The 26,102-nt window shown below is 44.5% G+C and overlaps 1 protein-coding gene across 1 annotated transcript in view; it reads right to left on the bottom strand.

Annotated features, from left to right (window-relative positions):
• The window catches only part of GMIP (GEM interacting protein), a 124,354-nt gene that overhangs the window by 36,318 nt on the left and 61,934 nt on the right, over positions 1-26,102 (bottom strand). The window contains exons 3-11 of the mRNA XM_053293184.1: positions 18,627-18,720; positions 14,608-14,683; positions 12,725-12,788; positions 11,070-11,195; positions 10,784-10,848; positions 9,305-9,415; positions 6,624-6,704; positions 5,457-5,633; positions 2,640-2,777 (exon numbers count right to left, since the gene is read on the bottom strand). Of these exons, the coding sequence (XP_053149159.1) occupies positions 2,640-2,777; positions 5,457-5,633; positions 6,624-6,704; positions 9,305-9,415; positions 10,784-10,848; positions 11,070-11,195; positions 12,725-12,788; positions 14,608-14,683; positions 18,627-18,720 (932 nt within the window). The remainder of the gene's footprint in view (positions 1-2,639; positions 2,778-5,456; positions 5,634-6,623; positions 6,705-9,304; positions 9,416-10,783; positions 10,849-11,069; positions 11,196-12,724; positions 12,789-14,607; positions 14,684-18,626; positions 18,721-26,102) is intronic.

The raw sequence follows: 26,102 nt of genomic DNA, 5'->3' as shown, positions 1-26,102 counted from the left end.
CTTGTCGCGGCGTGCGCGCGCCCGTCGGCACTGCCAGCGCGGGGGAAGAGCACCAGGAGGGGTAAGTACTACCCCCCACCCTTAAAGCGACACTCCCCCCCCACTGGACCGCCCAAATTCTGGCCCGGTCCGGAGGCCTTTTGCATGGCTCCAGACCAGTCCGGGCACACCACTACTTGATTCTCTTTAGTTGTTTGGTGAGTTCAAGGGAACAGAAGCCAGGGCTTTGGCAATTTAGTCTAGGAAAAGAGTGTTTGGTCACACTTCACGTCAGGAATTTACATTTCTTTGTGTGTGTGCTTTGCATTTTCCTAAATATCTGTTCTTGCAACGGAGTAACTAAGATTTCAATGTGTGCCACCCCAGAGCCATCTGGGCGCTCTTGAAATATTATTGTGTCCCCCCACATTCAATTTTTATTGATTTTAACAATAGTAATATTATCATTAACAAATAAACAAAAGTGGACTTCCTGCACACATCTCTTCGTGAATCATCAGCTATAAAATTTACCCTTGCTATAATAATAATTCAAAACATAAATTTAAACCTTACAAACACAGTTAGTCTGCCCAACTTGCAATTTTTTACTAAATTTCAAACCCTGCTGTAAAGTCCATGGTAGGAAAATAGTTCTTTAAATACAACAAAAATGGTTTCCAATCTTCTTTGAAACATGAAATATTATTGTAAGCAATTGAGTATTTCTAAGTGTATCTAAGAAGCCAAAAGCCTCAGACGAAACTAGTCTGCAGTAATTTTAATAAAAAGTCTTTTTTCTCTGTTCTTTACTTTTTATAAGCCTCCAAGGGTTGGTTATTAACCCAGGAGGAGAAAGAGGGGCCAGAAGGGGAATTTCTCTGGTTCAAAATGTGTCTCAAAGAGAGCTTGGCCAATTAACATTTACTCCATGTGTAGGCAGACGCCTGGGAGAACAACTGATTTTATTTTTGCCTAAGAGCGGGAGGGAGAAAAGGGAAATGTGGATCTTTGATCAAATTCCCATTCAGAGTAGCATTTTTGGAGAGATCTGGTGGCAGCAGTTACCTAACAGAACTTCTGGGTTTACCAGAATCTTTTTCTTAGCTTTCTGGGCTTGGAAAGTTAAAGATTTAACACCAGTCTGCTTCTCAGGACACAGGAAAGGGATGACTCAACACTAAAGTCTCCTTTGTGCTGAGAACTGGCTGAGTCAGCGGGAAAGGAAATTTTCACTACATACCAATTCTTCACAGGTACCAAATACATAATTCTGAGAACCCCAAGAGTTAGCTATAGCATGTAACTAAGACCTTTTTCTTTCTTTCTTTTTTAAAGCAGAGTCATTTGGGGAGAGAGGAATTTACAGCAGAGAAATGGTGGAGATAGGTATTAACCCCTTCCCCACTGATTATTTCTCTAGTCCAAATTGCTATTCCAGGTGTTTCCCCCTCTGACAGGGATAAGCAATTTGAAGCAGGGAAAAGATTACATTTCCTCTCCCTTCCCCATTGCTTTTCTGCTTAAAACTTCCTTCTCTCGAAGTGACTGTGCTTTCTTAATTTTTTTTTAAAAAAAGCATTGGCACTGTTAAACATGTCAGCCCTTCCACATCCTGTTTTTAAGAGAAATATCTTGGACTCTCATGACTGAAAATATGTTAAGAGTGTATATTCTACTCTCTGAGAAATCAAAAGGGAGCCATGTTTCTCAGCAAAGGGTCCTCTCCCCTTTCCCACACCTCTCATACATGCATTGTCAAATCCAACTAGTGTCCACTTCACTTGAGTCCCTGCCACACCCACACAAGACAAACCAGATTGCATAAAGCCAAGAAGTTACTACTGGAACAAAATGGGGGGAAGGCAGCTTTTAAAGTGCATACATTTATTCTGGGCGCACTCACACCCAGTGTTTCCAACAGCAGTAGTTTACTTCATCAGTAATTTCAGCAATAAAGTACCTCATTGAGTTGGCAATAGAGGCACGGCAGGAAATTAATGCTGAAGTAAACTACTGCTGTTTGAGAGCATCAGTGCAAAGAGACATTCTGATTGCTGTGCAATGTAAGATTTCTGTATCAAGGACTTGGAAGCTATTTTTAGGGTAGAAACTCAGAAGCTGCATCCATAACAATACGTTAGCAGACATACAGAACAAGGATGCACCCAATGCAGCGAGATAACAGCCTAAGAGAACTTCTGAACTAACTGCACTAGTGCAGCGGGGAACAGTGTTCCCTCTAACAGGGATTCTCAGATGTTGTTGACTACAACTCCCATAATCCCCAGCCAAAGGTCACTGCAGCTGGGATGCTGGGAGTTGTAGTCAACATCTGGGAATCCCTGTTAGCGGGAACAGTGGTGGGGAAGGACCTTCCCCACTTCCCCAGGAAGCCCTCTGTTCCACCCGAAAATATGTCCTTGAGGGTTGTGCAGCCCTCAAAGACATATTTTTGGGTGGCACAGAGGGCTTCCTGGGGAAGGGGAAGGTGGCAAAATGGCTGCTTCTTCACTGCATCAGTTTGGCTGCTCCCTCGCTGCACCGGTGCACCCCTGTTCTCTGTGCCATCCACTAAGTAAAAAGGCTCACATTATGTGGACAGGCAACTTACTTCCCTGAAGCTGGAGAAGCGCAGGGACATTATTAACACTACTCACCCGTGTCAGCACCTCATCTCCTTGAAAGACTAGTTTGCGGATGTGGGAGACTATCCTCTCCCTGACTTTCTCCAGCTCCTGCCGGTGGCTGTTGGCATCAAAGACGCAAGTTCTGTATATGATTTCTGATTCCTGAACCTGTGTGAAGTGCAGCACAAAACTGTTGGAACAATGTTGGCTTGAAAGTGAAAGATGTGGGGAACTTAGATGTTGTGAAGATGCTTGTGGACAGGGCCTTCCATGTTATGCCAAATATTTCTCTGGCTCAAATAACTGTGCACCCCTGTGCAAGCCTGCACAGCTCACCTTCAAAGGTTCAGTAGCTACTTGTAGTGTCAGGGCCGTCCCTAGCGGGGTGCGGGGCTGGGGGCAAATCAGCATGTGTGGGGCCTCCTTAACATTTCATATCATTACAGAATCATACTGACTGATGACATACAGTGTAAGTAGCGTGAGTGGGGGTTTTGGACATGTCCAACCAGCTTGGACATTTAATAGATTTCTAAAGAAATAAAAAGAAAAAGCACAACACATGCTTCACAGTTCTCAGACCTTGTGGGTTGCAAATCAACTTGAGCATAACGCATTCATAAATAAATAAATATTATATATTGTTTGTTTCAGAAGTTTTTGTAATTTTCTGCCATGAAACAAGCCACTTATAGGACTTTTTGGATGGGTTTTTAAAATTCAATTTAAAAAAAACCACACCCAACAATTTGTTCAATCCACATCAGTTTAAATATACATATTCTTCGCATCCTGCCCTATACCTCTGCTCAATACTGAAACCCTATGCCAAGTCATTCCAGGTGATCTAAAGCCTGGGGCAGAAAGGGAGGCGTTTTACCCTTTTTTATGAAGGCAAAGGGCAGATTCTTCCATATGGGGGTGGAATGATGGTCTAAGGGGGGTGGGGAGGTTCATTTCCAGACATTTTTGTAATTTTTTGCCATGAAGCAAGCCACTTATATGACTTTTTGGATGAGGTTTATTAAATTAAAAACAAACTAACTAAAAAACAACAATTTGTCCAATCCACTTCAATTTAAATATACATATTCCTCCCACCCTGCCTTTCATCTCTGTTCAATACCAAAGCCCTATGGCAAGTGGGGGAATAACCACAAAAAGGACATCACATCATACCTCCATTATTAAGGCTGGGCTGGGCAGAGTCGGCAGAGAGCTCTGGTGCTGGACATGCTCTGCCTGCCTGCCTGCCTGCCTGCTGCCTTGCATCGTTCCTTCCTCAGCTTCAGGTTTCAAGGAGGCCTGCATGGAGGCCTCTCTGGAAGCCCTGCCCACCTTCCGAACAGCTGAGAGGTGGGAGAGACAAACTCTAGCAGCTTGCCTGGAGCCTTTCAAGCTGCACACAGACACAAAAGATCGGCTCTGGCTGGGTTGTGCGGGGAAAGAGAAGTGGCTGGGACTGGGGGAGAGAGGAGGGCAGGCTGCACTGTAGTGTGCCCCGAGCAGGGCCCGTGCCAGCACAGAGCTTGGGGGGGGCAACTGCCCTGGTTGCCCCCCACTAAGGATGGCCCTGTCTAGCGGGTCCCTTAAAGATTTGTCTTGGAAATGGTTCACACTGAAACAGGCTCGAACGTTTTGCTTTTTTTTCTTTTTGAAAAAGTTGTCTATGTTGTGTTTTTTTTAAAATTAATGAAAAACCTTGTCAGAAGGAGAATTTTCAGATGAAAATCAAAGTGAATACATGATTTTCCTCAGACAGGGCTAGTCTGCGAAGCTGGGTAGCTCTGTTGGTATCCTAGCAAATTGATTCTGCCTGTCTCTGAGATGAGATGCTGTGACAGCTGGGGGCCAGCACAGAGTCATGGGGGCAGCAATAACTATGACCCACAAAGTTGTGCAGAACAATGTGAGCCCACAAGCTGCTGAAAGCATAGCTGGTACCAAAGACCAGGCACTTGTCAGGGCCCAAACCACTTCAGGGGTCCATCCACCAATGCTGCCACCATCTCGATTCTCACTTGACGTAGGGTCTGGCCTGGTCAGAAGCCGTGTGTTCTGTTTCTAACCCTGTCGAGTCCCATATGAGTTGCTTTCCAGAATCTCCTGTGATGATGCAAAGTTCCCTTGCCCTGCTGCTCTCTGCTTCCTCAGGTCTGCATCCACCACCACACTGGGAAAGTTATGCAGTCTTCTTAGGCAAAACTGCTCAGCCCACTTCTGCTTTCCTAGCTTTCTCCACACATTTCCCAGCTCTTCTGAATTCCACCACCAAGAGGATTTGAATCCCCAAATCTAAGGGACTAGAGACCAGATCTCCGATGGCAGAGGGCTGAACAGCCTAACGACTGGGATCCTAACATAGCTCTGTTAACTACGAACCTCACCCCACCAAATCAGCATAGTCCAAACTCCCTGCTAACTGAGAAAAGAGGCACCTTTTAAAAGTGGTAATTCTCTTTATTTAGCAGGGGGAGAGCAACTGGCCCTATCCATCCCCATCACAGCATCCTTCCAGTGGCTGTTGCTGGTGTCTATCTTATGTTTCTTTTTTAGATTGTGAGCCCTTTGGGGACAGGGAGCCATCTTTGTTTTTATTTCTCTAGGTAAACTACTTTGGAAACTTTTGTTGAAAAGTGGTATATAAATATTTATTGTCATATTCATTGTCATATCCCCTCCAAACCTCAGCAAGAGTTTTGTGGTGCTTCTTTTAAGGTATAATGGACATCTCAAGCTGGGGTTCCCAGCCAACACCCCCAACAATGAATATTTTCATTTCTCCTACTGGGGATTTTCTCAAAAACTCCTCAACCAGAGTTTTGTCCTAATTTCCAAACACAATACCTTGACCTGCAGCTCATCTCGATAGCGACGCCGTTTCTCCAGTTGCTTGTTGCCACTGCCTGCTGTACTCTGGAACTCCTCTTCTGCCTTGGCACTTAAGACTTTGGCTTTCTCTAGATCCTCGCAGCGCTGGAGGTAATGGAGGCGGGACTTGCGCATGGAGGACAAGGAATCATTCTGCAATTGGAATGGGAGTTACAACAGCATACCTGCACACTTGTGGCTCCGAATAGCTTTGTTTGTCCTGGTCTTTATTTTTGGAAGCTTGTCCTGCATTAGGATGCACACAAGCAGCAGCTTCCTGTGTTCCTGATTAAAGTGCTTAGATGCTAAACCAAAATGGTAAGAAATTCTGGGTAATTTGAAAAAGTACTTTTGTGAGTTTAGAGTTTGTATCTTGCATGTAATCCCTCTAATACTGGGATTACACACCTGTTTTCCTGTGCAAGAAAGTAGGGTCTCAGTACAGAAGTGCCATATACATATACTTGGTGGTGGGGATGGGGTGGGGTAGGGGGAAGAGGGCTGGACTACGTCCCAAAATTATGTGGTGGGAAGGCCTAACCATACATTGTGTGGGGAGGGGCACTGAAGTCAGTACAAAACAACAGTGAAGTCCTAAATACAGTTAGTTTAACTTGCCTAAAGTCATCCATTGATCACATACATTTAATATTCTTCTAAAAGTAGCAAGTTTTTTAAAAAAAAATCATGTCAATCATTCTAGTGTCTTAGTACTCACTGACCAGAGCATTAGAGGGCAGAAGCAATTTGGTATATTGCCTGTACATTTTTCTCCTTGTATTTCTACAAGAAAAGGGCTAGACATTTAGGTTTTTTTTAAAAAAAGCTTACTATTCAGGGGAAAAGCCTGGGATATCCCTGATGTTCAGGGTACCAGGCTTCACTATGGTTAGAACTCTAAGGTCCCAAAGATTGAAGGTTGGCAAGTCTGCTCATAGGTGTCAAAGAAATTATACTGTATATGTACTTGCATGTAAGTCTTGTGTCAAGCTCCAGGCCCTCTCCTGACCCCCTCCTTCCTAATAAACATCAGTTTTATTAAGCAATGCCTAGGAATTTGCTAAGGATCTGGCACTTATAGAATAGTCCATCAGTAGCTGACAAGAGCCCTTTCCCCCCCTCTCCTCCTAAGTCAGCTCTTACCATCCTTTTCTGCTCCTTCTGCCACTGATCTTTGAATTCCTTTCGCCACTTCTCAATTTCATTCCTCTTGGACCAAAGAGGCTGCAGGGAGAGAAGAGGGTCAGGAAGTGAAGTTCTCAAGCAGTAGCATCCAGCATTTATCAAGCCAGAAGTGGTTGAGTGGGTGGAACACATCAATAGAATGTGCATGTAGTACATCAACAGAATGTGTCCAGAGCCTGGGGGCAACGACAGAGAAGACCCTGTCCCACATGAATGACAATTTTGCTTCTCTCAACTTTGGCACATGGAGCAAAGGCACCCCTGATGACCTTGTTGGGCAGGCAGAAACCCTTGGGAGCAGGCGGTCCTTCAGGTATCCAGGGCCCAAACAGTTAAGGGCTTCAAGGTAATAGGCAGCACCTTGAACTGGATCTGGAAACAAACTGACAGCCAGGGCAGCTCTTTCAAAATAGGTGTAATATGCTTCAAGTGAGCAGTTCCAGAGAGAAGCCCGGCAGCTGCATTCTGCACCAAGGGCAGCCCCACTTAATCCAGCTGCAACGTGACTAAGCCATGGGTAACTGTGACCAGATCTGTCTTCTCAAGAAAGGGACACAACTGGAGCACTAGCCGAGGATGTGCAAAGGCACCCCTGGCCACCACCTCCAACTGAGCATCCAAAAGCAGAACCGGCAACATCCCCAAGCTGTGCACTTGCTCTTTCAAGGAAAGTACAGCCCCATCCAGAGCTGGTTGAATCAACCGGTCCTGATTAGCTTTTCTACTGATCAGCAGCACCTCTGTCTTGCCTGGATCTAACCTCAGTTTTCTGGCCCGCATCCAGCCCATCACTGCCTCCAGTGCAATGTTTCCTCTAACAGAAAATCCCAGATGTTCTTCACTACAAGTCCCAGCATCCTCAGCCAAAGCCCACTGCAGCTAGGGATTCTGGGAGCTGTAGTCAACAACATCTGGGATTCCGTCGTACAGGGAACACTGCTCCAGTCCCTAGTTCAGTACATCCACTGTTTCCCTAGGATCTGATGTCAGAGAAAGGTAGAGCTGAGTGTCATCTGCATACTGATGACACTTCAGTCCAAACCCCCTGATGACCTCTCCCAGCAGTTTCACGTATGTTAAACTGCATGTGGAACAATACTGAGCCTTGCAGGACCCCATAGGCCAAAGGCCAAGGAGTCGAGCAGGAGTCCCTCAGCACCACCTTCTGGAACCTCTCCCCAAGAAAGGACTGGAACCACACCAATGCACACCCCCTTGCATCTCTAGGTAGGGTGGGAAAAGACCCCTGTCTGGAGAGCTCCTGCCAGTCAGAATTGACAATACTGATGGCTCAATGGCAGCTTCATATATTCATTTAAGAGACAAGTGGGAGCCCTTGTGAAGTCTTTGCACAAGAAGTGGTACATGCTAAATTCTTTCCACATGGGGCTAGCTGATGGAAGGAAGTAAAGAATTATGCAGAAATATTGTACTTCATAGTTTCCTATTGGCCAAGAGTAGCACATGACTGCCTCCTGCTCTTCAGTATTCAGCCATATGGGGAGTATTCAGTCCACTGGCTTGACAGTCAGCTTCTAGGCACCTGACTCTGTGTGTGCTCGGACTGCATGCAGCTGGAGCACACCCACAACCTTGGATCTGGAGTTAAGAAGCATCCTTGCATCCTCCAACCCCGGTTAAAGGCTAGGTTAAAAGGCTGGGTTAGGAGGGGGGCTGAATCGCCGAGATAGGGAGCAACCCTGACACTCCACATGAGCAGCCCAATCTAGGCTGGGCTGCCTTAGCCTGGGTTGGGCTGCTCATGTGAATAGCCTCTGTGTCTTTTCATTACAGCTGCATCCATACAGTAGCATCTTCCTCTAACACTGCTGCACTAAATCAAATTGCGGGAAAGGTATCCCAAGGAAGGGGTGTCAACTAGTGTTGATTTTAATGCTACAGATTTTACAGTGTTAAAGCTATACACTACAGCCCTTGCTTTGGACTGTGCTACTTGAGCTGCTCCTGCTGCTCCTGCTTTATAGATTAGCAGCAATTAGTATGGCACAATTTCTGTTGGGCCTGCTGCTGTCAGGTGGTGTGTCAGAGTGCTGCCTGGTCCTTGGACATCTCTGCCTGGAAGAGCCAAAGGTAAGACAGGCAGACTTCCTTAAACTACTTGCTGCTTTCCCAGCTGTTAAATTATGTCTTCGGATTTCTCTCTCTCCACCATCCCCCCCCCAACCCTACAAATGGAGGCACCCAAATGGAATGAGAAGGTCCAACAGCAGTCTTTTTAGGCCAGGGACATCGCTGGGTACTGGAAAGGTCTGGGACTCATCGATCCTGGCTCAGGCTCCAACTCCTCCAACCCCTGTCCCAGCCCTACCCTGACTAATGGAAAGGGGCATCCCTGCCCCTTTCCATAATGGTGTGCCTAGACTTGTGTGCATCCTTGTGTATGCATCCTTAGCCACCTCATTCATATATAAAACAAGATCGAAGAGGTGGAGGGTGGGGTGCCAGAGATCTGGGGCACCCAGCAAAACATTCGGGGCATGTGTCCAAGGGGTCAGGGCGAATAATGCTCATCTTTTCAGCTTAAGATTGTGATCAGCTCCTGGACCCATGAGTAGTTGGGATCCATAAGCATGTTAGTTGCTGCCTTTGCAATGGATGTCAACCAGAAAATGCTGTACCGCATGGTATTCTTTCACTTGCAGAGCTGAAGCTGTCTCGAGGGCTACGTTTCCCGACCTTATGTCGTGCTCCATGACCATGGTGTACAGAGATTGGAGAGGCATGCAGATCTGGAAAGACAAAAGGCACAGATCCAACATAGTCTAGTGGTTAGAGTGTTGGAACTGGAACACAGAAATCTGGGTTCACAGATGGACATACTCATGCTTTCTCTCAGACAGAGCAATACAGGCACACTTCATATCTCAAGTGTATGGTGGGACTGCTGCCATAAAACTGTTATTATTTGGCAGGGACTCCATGCAGTTGCTATAGCATGAGTAAAGAGCTCACCATGTGGACCAGTCACATCACTTATAAATTGTCCATGCCAATGCCGGCATACCTTCCCAGGGGCTACTGGAGTTGAAGATTTTCCATGCAGCTGGACCAGTCCATGGAAAAAAACAATGTAGGTATGTTACAGGAACCACAAGGAGCTCCTGCTGCATGGAAGCGGTTTTGGGCAGCAACTACAGTGCAGTGTTCCCTCTAATAGAAATTCCCAGATGTTGTGGACTACAACTCCAGTAATCCCCAAGCAAAAGCTATTGCAGCTGGGGATTCTGGGAGTTGTAGTCAACAACATTTGGGAATCTCTGTTAGAGGGAACACTGCCACAGTGTCTATATAAAGTTATGAAGGAGGCTTTAGCGGATTAAGCTTCACAGTCCTGATCACATACCAGAGCTAGTATGCTGGAAGATGTCCCATGGCACAGTGATGCTATTTATAGAATACTGATGGTTGGATCCCTTGATCGAGTCAGCATTTCAGGAATTAAACTGACATAAAGTGAATGCACATCAAACTTTTGTAAAGGAATATGGGTAAAGATTCCTTTAGTACAGTGGTTCTTAGATGTTACTGAATCAAGGACCACTATTCTGGTTTTGTTATTCTTTGTGGATCACCACATTTTGTTAATGACAACCATAAGAGAACCTGACACCAGAAAATAGCAGCTGCTTTTGGGTAGTATATTATTGGAAACAACACACTGGAATACAGCGGAGGTGAATTCCTCCTCATATATATTGGAAAAACTGCCTGTAAATGTGGTAATGCATATAGATTAGGGATGAGCAGAACCAGTTCACAATTGAACTGGACTGCTGTGAATCAGGCTGGTTCAAGTACAAACCACTACAAACCGGTTTGGGCCGATTCCTCGAACCAGCTGGCCCAGCCAATCGATTTGACCAAACCGGTCCACATCCCTGCAGCTCAGTCCGAATTTGTACCAAACAGCACCAACTGGTTCATGCACACCCCTAATATATATCTGAAGCCAGCATACTTTACTAGGCTCAGTTTTAAACAGACTTAACAAAGGCCCTATAGACCAGACATTGTAGAGCAAAAGGTAACTCACATCAGAATGATTCCATAAAAACTGCAAAATGAAGTCAATAAAGGAAACATCCAGGAAACATTACCTGTGGATGAATGGCATGTCTGCCAGCCTCTGCGATCTTCAGGATATTCTTTGCAAACTCAGTCTCTGTGAACAACCAAACAACAGGTTACTGGACAGAATTTCCAAAGAAAATGCATGGTAGGAACTGGGAACCCAGGATGGCTTTGGACAAATTATTGCAGATGCATAAATGTGAGAACATATCACTTGAACAAGTCACCTTAGGTTTTTAAAGAGTATAATTATGGGCAAGAAGAAGAGTTTGAGGGATCAGTTGGCCTGTCCAATGGATGAATGAACCTCACCATAATTAACACGTTTTTCTGCCCAGTTCAACAGCTCCTTGACATATTTGCACCACATCTTGGCATAACTCAGGGCTGTTTCCACACCACCATCACATTTGATCAGCCTCTCATCAGCCTCTTCCACTGCAAAAATTAATGGAATGGTTTTAGTAAACAGCTGGTGAAGAAGTAAGCATTGCCACATAACTGGGGGTGGGGGTATCAGCATTAGAATCTCATAATAGGTGAGTAGACAAATTGCCCTGTCAGGGTCATCAGTAAAAGATACATTTGAACCACAAGCCTTTGAGAAGCTTGTCCTCTGAATAACTGCTGAAAATCATAGGTCTCCTGTGGCCCAAATAGGTTTATCAGTTTTTTCCTGTGCTGTACCTCCAAACCCCACTGTGACTAGTGATTGCCCTTTCCAATCCCTATATGAGATTCCCCTTCCTCTGATGCTAACAGTTTAACAAAGTACCTCCTGTGTAAAGATCCGTCTCTGCTCCATGCCTTGCTCCTGCCTGTTCCTGCTTTGCTCCCTAGTCTAGTAGGCCCTTCCCTGGGCCCTCACTCCTGCTACTTGTTCCTCTCCCTGAACATATCTCATATATCCGAATTACCTTTCTGGAACTGACCTCAGCTTGCCTCTCTGACTTAGGATTTTGTCTTGCTCCCTTATCAGCAGGTCCTTCAGCCTGGCTAGGAAAGGAAAGGTCAGCCCTTTGAATATCCAGGTTCCCCTCCTCTCCCTCTGAGAGGCCTTGATCCTGAAAAAGGGGCATGAGAGCCCTCCTGTGAGAGACCTGACATGGAGTTGACTTCTAGAGTCAGAGGTTTGTATAACAATTCTGTCTTTTCAGTACAACGGTGACGGATAATAATGAGTCCCATAGCATTCTGATTTACTGTCCTTTTTGTTTGTTTTCAATTCTATTAAACTCAAATGTGATCTGTAATAACATTCAGAGTAGTGGGAAGGAAGCTGTCAATTATGGTGGAAATTCAGAAAGCCTGGGAGAGTTCTTCCACAAGTAATTGGCTCTAACAACAGAGTATCTCTGGACATCCCAATGGCTCAATAGCCTCCCAGACCTCCCCAAAGGGTCATTTATTCCTACCATCATTCCAATATCTAGCCATAAAACAGTTATTGAAGTTGGGGAGGAAGGAAGAAAAGCACTATGGGGAAGCAGCAGAGACACATGTCTGCAATTGTTGAGAAACCACAGCATGAATCTTACGGATTCTCAGCAAGAACAGGTTCCAGGGTAGTCACACTGCTAAGCGGTAGCTGCAGTATTAAACAGTAGTGGTGGTGGCAGCAGCAGCAGAGGTAGGGGTTTAGCAAAAAGCTAACATAAGAAGTACTTTGCTGGATCAGGCCCAAGGCCTATCTAGTCCGGCATCCTGTTTCCCACAGTGGCCCACCAGATGTCCCTGGGAAGCCGACAGCTGAGCGATGAAGGCAGGCCCTCTCTCCTACTCTTGTTCCCTTGCATTTGGTATTGGGAGGGATCCTGCCTCTGAACCTGGAGGTAGCCTATACCTATAGCAGTTTTATTACGAAAGGCTGCTGGATCATTGGCAGCTTCCTTGCTCATGTAATAGTCTGAAAGATTTCAAATCAAAATTCTAATTTGTCATTTTCTTTAACCTCTCTTATAATTTACCTGACAGGTTTGTTGATTCTCCAGTGTCCACATTTCTTTCAGACTTACAGCAACGTTCATCAGTCTACGAAACAAAGTGGGAAAAAGTGGAGGGCGGGAATTAGAAAGGCAAAGGTTTTGAGCATACCCAGTTCCCCCCTTTTAAAGCAGTGTTCAATCTATTCAGCACATCCACATTTTTAAAAAATATTGCCCAAGAGTGCTATACACAGCTTTGTCTACTAAAACAGCAGGCAAGACAAATGCCACCCACACATCTCCAAACACACAGAAAGGGCAATATGCTTCTGATACAGTAGAGTAGGAAGGAGCATATGATAGAAAGCCAGTGCCTGATGGGGATGCAGTTCAAGCTGGGATATCCTGTTATAGTGTAGTCTCAGATAACGTTCATATACTAAAAAGTGCTTTTAAACTAATCTCTTGTTATTTGTGCCATGAGTAAAGGGTACTCCTGCTGGACAGAAAGCAGAGAAGAGACATATTTGAGGGCCATGTATTAGGACAACTTTTATATACAGGCACCAAGTACAAAACACATGCCTCACTTCAGTTATGAAGTGCTCACAAGCGCTTACATTGCCTCTTTTTTGGCAAAACACACAGAAGCAGGCGCCCATTTTTTCTCAAATTGTCACTTTTGTGTATGTTGCTGGCAAAATGATGATTTAACCACTCACTATTGTGGTTATGTGCATGAGTGCTGTACTAGAGTATCTTGACCAGAGTACATGAAGAATCATAAGGAAATGCTGCCCACAACAGACTCCATATTGTAACCAAAGTGTATTTTAAATTCACTCTATAGCGTGATTTAAGCATAAACCAATTTAAACCTTACATGTGACACACCCACCCCAGGCTAAGTCAAGACAAGGAAACCTTTAAATGAGATCATCCAGGTAAAGCCAAACCCCATAGTGTGCAGAAAAGCTGCAAAACAAAAAACCAAATGAAGAATGATTTCTTCCTCCTTGGAAGCAGATTATCTGATGTGTTAACCTGAACCGGTTCTAACCAGGAAGACTGCCATGAAGGTGCCACATCAAAGGCAAGGCATGCACACTGTAATACACTCACACTGATTACATCTTCCCTGCAGATTAAGCGTCTGTTTCAGGGATACGGCATCTTCTTTGCACTCAAATAATATTTTTGTATATTGGGAAAATGCAATTATTTCCTCATATAACAATGATTAGCATATGGGATGTGGTTATGTGTCATCAGCACCTACCGGGTAGTCAGTGTGATGCAATTACATCATGAGCAATACAGCTCTCCCACTGACTGCACCATTTTGTGAACTTAGTGGTTTATTCAATTGGTCTTTTTTGAATTATTTGGTAGTTGTGCTCTCCTCCACAATGCAATGCTAGCATTCATACAGGATTTGTTTTATGACGTAGAGGGCAGCAGAACAAACTCCCTCCTCTCACTATCCCATACTTAATGGCAGCTTTATTTTGTTTGTTTATGCTTTCTAATTCTGTGAACACTGCACATCCTTGCTTACCTGTGCTAGATTGTATACCCAGCCAGATTTAAGGTTTGGGAGCAAGCAGTGGCACAGTTGGCTGCAAAACTACTTTCCCATCTACTTTCCCGAATGATTATATGTAGAGAGAATATTTTATTATTGTTCCTGGATTAGCTCTTGTGGAAGTTTATTATGCAAAGGTATAGATGCTGTTATTTTTTTTTTATCAGATTGTACCAATAAGACCTCAGTAAGCACAGCATAATTTTTCACTCCTGAGTCAAGATTGCTTTTCATCACACCTTTCAAAAATTAGAAATGTCCCCCCCCTTTTAAAAATACGTTCTATTTATTTCACATAATAAGTAATACATCTAAAATTAATATATAATTTTCATCACACCTGTAGGTTTTCGGGCTGTGAGTCCGGGACTTCGGTATCATTATCATCAGCATCATCAGTGAACATATCAATTGCCCTGCAAATTAGAAAGAATCAATATTTATTTATTTGATTTATATGCCGCCCCTCCCAGAGTGGCCCAGGGTGGTTTACACTAAAACCAAAAATAGATAACAAAATCAGGAACCAATTAAAAGCAGAATAAAATTACAATTAATACTAAATATCATTAAAAGCCAGGCTAAAAAGATAAGTCTTTAAGGCTCTCCGGAAGGCCTCCAGGGAAGCCAGTCCTCTTATATCCATGGGGAGCGCATTCCACCACCCTGGGGCGACAACAGAGAAGGCCCTATCCCAGGTCGCCACCAGATGGTGGCACCCGAAGACGGATGATTGGAATAGAACAGATGTTTGTCTGTCATGGCTGAACAGTGCCAAGAAGGCCCCACCATTATGCAGGGAGGCAGCTGCCCAAGGCAGTGGATTTGGGGTGCTGTTAAAAACCAATAGGTGTTCAGTTATTTAATTTCTTACTACTTTTTTCCATCACTGAAAAAGGACACCATTTGGATTCTTCCAACTCAAGCCCTGAATGTCTTGGATATAGAGATCTTCAGTGGCAGAACACCAAGAAGAACAAAGGTTTCCGCAAGCTAAGACCAAGTCTCCAATGTAGGCCTGCCAGAGAAGGTCTGGTTTAGTAACTAAGAAGCTGCATAAAACTCCAGAACAGTATTCTCTCTAACAGGGATTCCCAGATGTTGTTGACTACAACTCCCAGAATCCACAGCCGCAATGGCTTTTGGTTGGGGATTATGGGAGTTGTCATCCACAATATTTGGGAATACCTGTTAGAGGGAACACTGTTCCCGAAGTCTTGTTATTATTTCCTGAAGCAAATTCTTCCTAATTTGCTCAGCAGCTTCAAGCAAATCCAACAAGCGACAGCAGTATTTAGGATTGTGTTTGTGATTTCCCCCACGATGATTTTAGCTGATACTGTCTCCACAAAAGGATACATAACAACTATTTCCTTTGATTTGCCCATATACTGTAGTTAATCCTGACATTATTACTCTCCACTTACTCAAGCACATCCCCAGTTCTTTGAACACATGATTCTTAACACTAAGCAGGTCTCAGCTTGACCAGTTCCTGGATGTGAGATGGCCAGGGACTCCTGTGCATGCTGCTTTGATAGGCTGCTTGGGCTCTGAGGGTACTGGGCACACTCACTAAAGCTCGTTTAGGCCTATGGGCAGAGCACCAGTATGAAGAGCAGAAGCTTGTAGTTGACAGCTAAAAAGCAGATTGCTTGGAGAGTGTTTTCCTCCTGCAGCAAATAGCAGCTTTGGAGTGTGTGGATTTGAATTGGCATTGTGATAGAGGCAAAGGGTTAACAGAGGCTCTAATCTGGATGGAGATCATAGCCAGGGGGGGAGTTAAAGCCCTCTCCTCCCTTGTTATGATCTCAATCCAGATTAGAGCCCCTGCAGTTGCTGTTGACTACAGAAAAAAATAAGTCCACCAGGGCTGATGCATTAAACATTACTTGTAGTTGGGCCCAGACTCTCTAGTTAGATACAGGAACCAAAGCACTAGATCAGGGGTTCCCAACCTGTGGTACACCAGATGTTGCTGAACTACAACTCCAATCACCCCCAGCTACAATTTATTGTGACCGGGGATGGTGAAAGTTGTAGTTCAGAAAATATCTGGAGTACCACAGGTTGGGAACCCCTACACTAGACCTGTGTTCTTCACTGCAAGGCCGGGGAGCCAGTGGTGGTTCACTTTGACCCTAAATGCAGTCCCTTGACTAATGGATTATTAGGCCTGTGTGATGCTTCGGACAAGAATGAATACTCCACATAGCCCTCCGGGCACTGCACGGGAGCAACAGTTCCCACCATATGGTGCCACACTTTGCTCAGCACTGGTGGAACTCCTTTGAGGGAAACAGAACCTTTTTGAGCCCCAACACCATCGTGTGTGCATGGAGCCCTGGGAAGTGTACTTTGTATGGGCCTTCCAAGATAGCACAGGAGCTTGATAGGGCTTCATTTCTCTTATAGCAGCCCCCCTCCCCCATGGGGGCACTGGGGAAATTGCAGTACTGCGTGGAAGTCAGCACTGTGGGAAATGGCTCTCACTTGGAAGGTGGTTTTTTGTTGTTTGCTTTTTGCCCAACTTGAAAAATAGTGAAGATCATTACAACAGACCATGGACAGTTCCAAGGAGCAGCACACGACTTATTCTGACAAGCTAAAGAGCCTAACTGATGCCTCATGTCTGAGATCCCTCAGTCCCTGCCCTTCAGCAGAGACAGAGGGCAGGGCTTAAAGGGGCTACAGCTTTGTTTTAGAGCAGGGCAGTTCAACGTTGGCCCTCCTGCAGATGTTGGCCTACAACTCCCATAATCCTTGGCTATTGGCCATTTATTTAGTTATTTATTCAATTTTTATATCAGCCTTCCAGAATGGCTCAGGGCAGTTTACAATTAGAAAACAAAACCATTAAAATCAGTTAACAATTAAAACAGAAATTATGAAACAGCGTAAAACAACAACAATTAACAATTAAAACATCATAAAACAACAATTAAACAATCAGAACAATTTAAAAACCCTGAAAAACCAGGTTACAATATTAAAACCATTTGCAACTATTTAAAAACCTTGGAAGGCCAGGCCAAACAGATTACAGGAGTTGTAGTCCAAAAACAGCTGCGGGGGCCAAAGTTGAGCAGGCCTGTTTGAGAGCCTTGCACTCCTATGGCACTTGGGAGCCTCCAGGTGGGTCTCTTAGAGCCTGAAGTAAAGAATTATGGGGGAGTATGGTGTGCTGGGCAGCTGCTGCATGAATTCCCCATAGGGCTCAAGCTTTTCACTTAATGAGTAAGCATTCCTGAGGTCAAAAACAGGGTCCATCGGCAGATCTTTCACCAGTGAATCTGTGATCTGCTCTTCCAGTAAACAGACACTGTCTCTTGGGATGTGCACAATTCCTGATGCACCACTAGTAAAAGTCAGGGACATGACAGAATGGAGTTTTCTGTTTTCTTTTTGCAGATGGGTGTTCCAGTAGCAAACTGGTGTTAAGGTGCTCCTCTCTACACTATACCCCCTACACATCACAAATTTTAATACTTAATGGCAAACATTTGTATTCAGTTTAGCTGGCCAGGTCAAAAAGCATTCAAAAGAGCAATACATGTTAAGGGAAAGAGCAACTACATACATTAAAGACTTTGCTAATTAACAAATAAGAGAGCCAGCGTGGTGTAGTGGTTAGAGTGCTAGACTAGGACCGGGGAGACCCGGGTTCAAATCCCCATTCAGCCATGAAACTAGCTGGGTGACTCTGGGCCAGTCACTTCTCTCTCAGCCTAACCTACTTCACAGGATTGTTGTGAAAGAGAAACTCAAGGATGTAGTACACCGCTCTGGGCTCCTTGGAGGAAGAGCGGGATATAAATGTAATAATAATAATAATAATAATAATAATAAATACAAGGGCCAGTTCGCCCTGACACATTCCTTCACTCTCACCATACAGAACAGTACCAGCCCCTTCCCTAAACCTCTTATTAAGGGCAGAGCTGTATATGGCAGCACAGGGCCTTTGCATTTACAACATGCAAAGTGCACACATACGCATTACATTTAGGAATGAAGCTACAACACCTTAGTACAGATCGCCCTGATGTCAACAACAGTTCAGTTCAAATTTCTTTTGACTTTGCGTCCTCTAGTTCTGGCCAACAGGACAGTATTTTGGACATGTCAGTACAATTTTGAATGGGTGGCAACTCTAAGGCATTTCAGTGACTGCAGCTGCACTGCACCAGCAGTCACAATCCACGGTGACAGCTATCAGCCCATGGAATGTACCACGTAGTTCACATTCACCTATCTTTACGCAGTCGTGAACGAACACATGTACACAACGGCATGGAGAAAACGAGTGGTGTGAACTGTGTTGCAAGGAACACCCTGAAATCATTCCTAGATACATACGCATTTCCAATTGAAATTTCGAGGGCATCCAGACTCCGGAAAATCTCACTGTAGCGTTTCTTGTTTTCAGTCCCTCTCACTTGGCTGTTGATATCTGGAAAGGAAAAATGGGATTAAAAAGCAATTTCAGTGAGGCTTGTTCAAACAATAAAATACTGAATCTAACCATGCATTCTACATTCTGGCCCTTATTGTCATATAAAATTACACAGGGCCTTGCCTTCATTACCAGACTGAAATGTACTGGAAACTGCTGAATAATTAACAATGTGGACATGCTCCAACTTCATTGGGGCCAAGTGAATACTCAAATCAAGGATGATGACGCAGATATCAGATTTGTAGAGCAGCAGGGCGGATTTAGAATTATTCTCACACATTCAATACAAATTCATCTTTCACGCTCTAGGGTGTACTGCGAGTTTCCAGAAAAAACAGGCTGTAGAAAGCACTAAAGCCACCTAATGGCGCAGTGGGGAAATGACTTGATTAGCAAGCCAGAGGTTGCTGGTTCTAATCCCTGCTGGTATTTCCCCCCAGACTATGGGAAACACCTATATCAGGCAGCAGTGATACAGGAAGATGCTGAAAGGTATCATCTCATACTGAGCAGGTGGAGGCAATGGTAAACCCCTCCTGTATTCTACCAAAGACAACCACAGGGCTCTGTGGGCGCCAGGAGTCAACACCAACTCGATGGCATATTTTTACTTTAGACAGCACCAATTAGCTGGTGCACAAGATGTCACCTACACACCTCCTGCTTACTCCTAGGAGCAGTTCTGCAACTCTTTTAAAAATGTTTTCATTTAAAAGAATTAAGAAGATGAAAAATGAATGGATAAACAGATAACAAACATGCATGGGGCACTGAAGTTATTATTTTCAAAGAGGCAGCCTGAAACAGAGGGCAGGGGCATGTGTGACAACTGATCCAGTGTTCTGCTGCAGAAAAAATGTGGCTCTCAGGAAAAAGTGAAAAGCCAGGGAGAAGACAGGCTCACACTACAGGTCAAGAACACTCCATGGCTTCTCTAAATAGGATGTCTGTCTTCGCACTGAAAAATGACCAAACTAAATGCCTAGTTTGATCCTCCATTTATTTATATTTTTAAAAACTCAAATAATAGCTATGTGAGGTGGTGGTCAGGATCAGGACCATGGCATACAGAGAGGAGTATTTAGCCCTTTCCCATCACTCCATGAAAACGATGCCCCCGATGTTGCCATTAGCCCTAAGAGGAGTGCTGGTCTCCCCGGGGGAGACCTGGTCTTGTGGTAGCAAGCATGACTTGTCCCCATAGCTAAGCAGGGTCTGCCCTGGTTGCATCTGAATGGGAGACTTGATGTATGAGCACTGTAAGATATTCCCCTCGGGGGATGGAGCTGCTCTGGGAAGAGCAGAAGGTTCCAAGAAGGTTCCAGCCTCCCTGGCTTCTCCAAGATAGGGCTGAGAGAGATTCCTGCCTGCAACCTTGGAGAAGCCACTGCCAGTCTGTGTAGACAATGCTGAGCTAGATAGACCAATGGTCTGACTCAGTATATGGCAGCTTCCTATGTTCCTATGAGGGAAGCTTCCATCCCATCCTTTGCATCTTTACACAGAAGCAAGACTCATTGTGTTTCATCAGCTTACTAAGTATGTCCTACTGAAGCTTATGGACTTATGTCCAAGTACCCACAGATATGATTGCAGCTCAGTCCTATCATGGATGTATGTTAACTCATAACAATTCATAATTCCCGCAGAGTTCAAACTGGCATAGTCCCCTGTAACTGGAAAGGATTTCAGCATCAGTTGCACTTCCAATGTAAGAGCAACTTTCTCTGGTTTGGGGCTGATATTAGGAAACTAAGGCTGCAATCCTCTGCATACTTTACCTACTTAGCAGTAAGTCCTGTTGAATCCACTGGGACTTACGAGGCTGTAAGGCTACAATCCTATGTTCATATTTACTTAGGAGTAAGTCACCTTAAGTGGCGCAGTGGGGAAATGCTTGACTAACAAGCAGAAGGTTGCCAGTTCAAATCCCCACTGGTACTATCTCGGGCAGCAGCGATATAGGAAGATGCTGAAAGGCATAATCTCATTCTGCGCGGGAGGAGGCAATGGTAAACCCTTCCTGTATTCTACCAAAGAAAACCACAGGGCTCTGTGGGCACCAGGAGTCGAAATCGACTTGATGGCACACTTCACCTTTAAGTTCCACTGAATTAAATGGGATTTAAAGCTGAATAACCATAGGATGGGCTGTGTAATGACCAATCTGAGGCATAAAGGAGGCAGAGAGCACGCTGCCCTTTCCACCAGTCTATCTGGCCCAAAGGTCACCTGGCCCATTATTAACCTATAAATAAGTCATTTGTGATTATGTTGCCAGTGAATCATCAAAAATCGGGCACAAGCACAGTCATAGTACAGGTATATGTTTCCTGTACATAATGTTGCTCATACACTTGCAGCAACAAAGGTGCAACACTCTGATCTGCTGATATGGCAAGGAGCAACAGACCTCTTTAGGTGTAACTAAGCTTTCTTGAAGGAAAGGTTATCCTATTTTCCCTCCTCAAGGCTGTAAGCCCTTTGGGGACAGATCTATCAACATTTTAGAAAAAATGCTATAAACCGCTCTGAGGCCATGGAACAGAGTGGGATATTTATTTATTTACCACATTTATATACCGCCCAAAACACAAGTCTCTGGGCAGTTTAGAACAAAACAGTAAAAACAAGTAAAAAGGTTAAACATTATAACCATTTAAAACTTAAAACAATGTTAAAACTATTAAACATCACCAGACTATTAAAACAGTATCTAATTAAAAGCCTGGATGAACAAATGAGTCTTTAGAGACTTTTAAAAAGTTGTCAGAGATGGGGAGGCTCTTATTTCAGCAGGGAGTGCATTCCAAAGACTCGGGCAACAACAGAGAAGGTCCATCCCTGAGTAGCCACCAGACAAGCCAGTGTCAACTGAAGACAAACCTCTTCAGATGATCTCAGTGGGCGATGGGGCTCATTGCAAAGAAGACATTCTCTTAAATACCCAGGGCCCAAGCTGTTTAGGGCTTTATAGGTTATAAACAAGACCATGTATTTTGCCTGGAAACTTATCGGCAACCAGTGTATATCTTTTAAGATAGGTGTGATATGGTCTCTCCGAGATGACCCAGAGAACAACCTGGCTGCCGCATTCTGGACCAACTGCAATTTCCAGATAATGTACAAAGGCAGCCCCACATAGAGCGCATTGCAGTAGTCAAGTCTGGAAGTGACCAGCAGACGTATTATTGTTCTGAGGTCATTTATCTCAAGTGTGGGCCTTTCACTCATTTCTAGTGGGGTAAGCTGACCAACAAACTTATTTTTAGTCCTAGAGCTGGCAGTACCTTGTCTTCTTAGCCCAGAGCTGCCCACCCTTCTAATACCTGGGAGAGGCCTAGTGGGCGAAGGAGTGGGCTCCATGGAAAAACGAGTGAGCCCAGCCACCTCCAGTATACTCCTCAGCAGCAACTGAAAGATGCCTTGCAGTGGCCATTTTAAATTTCATTACTCACACACAAAACAACTTTCTACCTCTAGGCCTAGCCTTCCTCCTACAAGCCCAGCAGCACACATGCAAAGGAGGGGAAACCCCCCTACAAATAAATTATCTGGACAGAGGGGGGAAATTGCAGAGGAAAATAACTTGTCTGAAAAAAATGGGCAAAAGCAGAACAAAACCCAGCTGGGCAGGCCAAGGACCAGTGACTGGCAACCCCAACTTACTCTCTGTTTCTCAACTCTCCCTTGAAGAGAACAGTTCAACTGTCCTTCACCCTCTCTTTTTCAAATATACCGCAAAGTGCTTTTCCACTGGTCACCTACATTCTGGGCCAAAGTTCTCATTCAGGACATTACGACAGACACAGCAGCGGGAAGAGCTCTGAAGGGGTTGGGTGAAGAGAAAATGCTTGCTTTGTGTGGGGCTGAATCCAGCCCAAAGCTAGGATTACAGAGGTCCTGCGCCACTGAGAGGGCTATCATCTGACAAGACAAAAAGAAAACATCCAAGCCGTGCTCTTTGCTTTTGTGGCAGTTGCCAGAAAAGCAAAGGGCAAGGCACAGTTCTTGAATAATAATTGTTATTCAATAATTAATTATTATTACTCCTCAAGAGGGCAAGGCTTTAATCATCATCGTCATTATTATTTTTATTTAGGAAGATGGGTTTTATGCTGTTCAGGGGGCAATGTTAGGGACTGGCATTGCTGATTTCTGAGACCACCTCAGTGCTCATAGTCTTTGGTGGTGGTGGAGGAGGAGGAATGACTCTCTTGGGGTCCACCCTGGAAGAAGGGGGCCCATGGAGGGCAGTTTGAAACCTGGACCTTTCCCAGATGGCGGGCTTAACCATGGAATTGGGTGTGGTAAAGCAGAGCAAGTGATGAGGTAATATATTAGCCACTTGTAAGCTCAATAAAGATAATATGAAGAAACCTGGGGCCATTCACATAGGGCTGCTTTAATAGGATTCCTGTTGGTTCCTTCCAATTCTTTTCTGTGCACCATTCATACTTTGTACTGTTCATCTGTGTAGCAGGGTGTACCATTCCCAGTGGTACTTTATGGTGAACGTAAGAACATAAGTCAGCTTTTCTTACAGCCTTGCTTTTTGCTATTTTCTTTTAAAAAAACATTTGCTTGGTGAACATGTGGAACATCCTATGCACCTGCCACATGCAGGTGCATAGGGTGTTGTGCAAGGTCACCAAGCAAATGTTTTGAAAAGGAAAGGAAAGAAAAAAGTGAGGCTTTAAGAAAAGCCTACTTATATTCTTATGTTCACCATAAAGTAGCATTGGGAGTCAAAGAGAGTCAGGAGGCTTTTCAAAAGGAAAAATAAAGATAAATGTTATTAAAATGTAAAACAAAAATGCACCATGCAGATGCATAGAACAATGTTCCACAAGATCATCAAGCAAAAGGCTTTTTTGGTTTTTTTAAAGCGAGTCTTTAAGAAAAGGTGCTCTATCAGCATGGCTCCTCCATACATCTCAGAAGAAACATTGGTGTATATTGGATATATCGAAGTATCCCAAAAAGCCGCTGTAAAAAGTGGAATTTTTTAGATGGAGATAATGTGGGCTAAGCTCCAATGAGCAGGGAAAATCCAGAATTGTGTATGGAGTGCTTGATGATATTTTGCACGGACTGCAACATAAATCTGTCTGATGTGTGAAAGCACACCTGCCCTTCCTGTGGTGAAACAGAGTAAAATAGCCATCTGGGAACAGCCCTGGAGCCCACCTTGGTAATTTTACATTCTGTCTCTAGCACCACCCCCCAAATACTGAGCTCCATCTGGAGATTTGGCAAAAACTGCTGGGCTCAGCCTTCATCCCTGCCCGACTCCATCGATGGACCTGCTCTGAATTCCACTACCTTCTGGCTCTGCCAAAGTATGAGAACTTCTGATGTCAAGATTTGACAATCCTAATCACTGCCAGTCAAATCATTGGTTATTTGTACCCTGGAGCAGAATGTGGCACAAATCTCTGCTTCAGAAATATTGGTTTTACACATGTGCAAATTTAATCAATAGATTAATCAACTAAAATTCACATGATGAATCAATTACAATTTCTTAATCAGGTTGCAGCCTATATGTGCATATGCAAGCATCTGGTTCATGGTTTGCCACAGAATCACAAATGCAACACAATAATGATACTAGACAGTGAAGGCTCCAATCACACACAAAGTCCTGAGCATGTCCATGCCAGGGACTTAAATTGGTTTAAGAGTCATTCTCACTTCCCAGAGAATGCTGTGAGAGGCGGCTAAAGAGCAATAACAGGTAATTCTCAATCTCAGCAGCAAACCTGGCTGCATTTCCAAGAATTAACTGAGTGAAGCCATTATAGCAGTACAAACACGATACAGGTTTATAGAGTAGCTATGCTCTCATATTCCTCCTCCTAGTCCTCACATCTCCCACTTATTCACATGGAGAATGCTTGCTTAGATTATTTTCCCAGCTTCCCTCCTGCCCACTTCTCTTGGCTGGCTGCCTTCTCCATTCGTGGTCAGGGGTGTCATTTTAGCTTTCTGTAGAGAGGGGCAAGAAGATTTCTACAGGGAGGATAAAATTCACCTCAAATTTCAAAGGTCTGCTCTTGGATCTATTCAAGATTAAATTGCAAAGAGCAGTGCATTTATCAGAGCATTTGATGTGGGTATTTCATAATAACCAGAGATATATGATCCTTAGGAATAATTTGCCCTTACTAAATGGGCAAAGAGGCATCTTTCAAAGTGGTGGTTCTCTTGTATTTGGGAAGGGGAGAGCAACAGTCCCTACTGAATCCTGCATAGCATCCCTCCAGTGGCTGGCTGTTGCCGGTGCCTCAGTTGTGCTTCTTCTTAGACTGTGAGCCCCTTTGAGACAGATACCATCTTCTCATTCCTTATCTATATAAACTGCTTTGATAAATTTTTTTTGGTTGAAAAGCAGTACTAAGTGTTGGAGATGGAGCTGAAGTGCATTGACCTTTGGCACCAACTATCCAAATGACCACTAGGGGCATTGGGAGCAGAGGTAGCTAGTGGAGGTCTCCTTACCTGTCCCTGCTTTGCTCTGCTCTATGACCCCTGCCTTGACTCCTCTGGTACTTCCTGTAGAGAGTCAGTCCTCTTCCTTTCCTCCTAGAGAGAAGATGGAAACATCTCTCCCTCCCTCCTTCCCTCCCCATTATGCAGCTGATAGATAGGATCGGTCTTTCCTATCCCAAATGTAATTCACTAATAAACCTATTTAGCTTAGACTCTATAGTGATCTCCATGAATGTTACTTAAATAGCTGCAATAACGAAACTCTGCACTCTGTAACTGGAGTGGTAGCTTCCTTGGTGCTTTGCTAAATTTGGTGCTTTCCTTGGTGCTTTGCTAAATCACAAACCCCAATACGAAGAGTACTTATGTATAACAACCATAACCACATGTGGTCTGAAAGATGGAGTGGGGAAGACTGGCTCCTGCTGTCTCAAAATGGTTCCCCTGTATCTGGTGTGCACACGTGAACTCATTGCTTCCTCTTCCCACCCTTGCCTAAATGCTTCTTTAACCCAGGCCTGCTCTTTCACCCCTTACCCTTTCCTCGGGGTCCTGTTTTTCAGTCTTTTGCCTGCACTGATCCTGTCTGTGACATCCTCAATGCAGTTCAGCCTCAATGCAACATCACTGCTGTCCAGCCAATCGTTGTAAGAGGCTTTGAAGTCAGCTCCACCAACCACCCAAAAATCCCCAGAGTTGCTGCAGCCACTTCTCCAGTCTCCAACCTCTTCTGTGGCATCAGTTCTACCAGCAGCCATTCCACCTGGCTGCATCAGAGGTACAGGTGAGGCCCCCTCCCGTGGCCTGGATAAGGCCAATTCCCATTCGGCTCCCAGAACTGTCTCATGCCGTATCCCCAGTATCTGAATTTACTGATTTGC

Source organism: Hemicordylus capensis, chromosome 2 (assembly GCF_027244095.1).
Source record: "Hemicordylus capensis ecotype Gifberg chromosome 2, rHemCap1.1.pri, whole genome shotgun sequence".
NCBI lineage: Eukaryota > Metazoa > Chordata > Lepidosauria > Squamata > Cordylidae > Hemicordylus > Hemicordylus capensis.
This window is presented reverse-complemented; position numbering and strand designations above follow the sequence as displayed.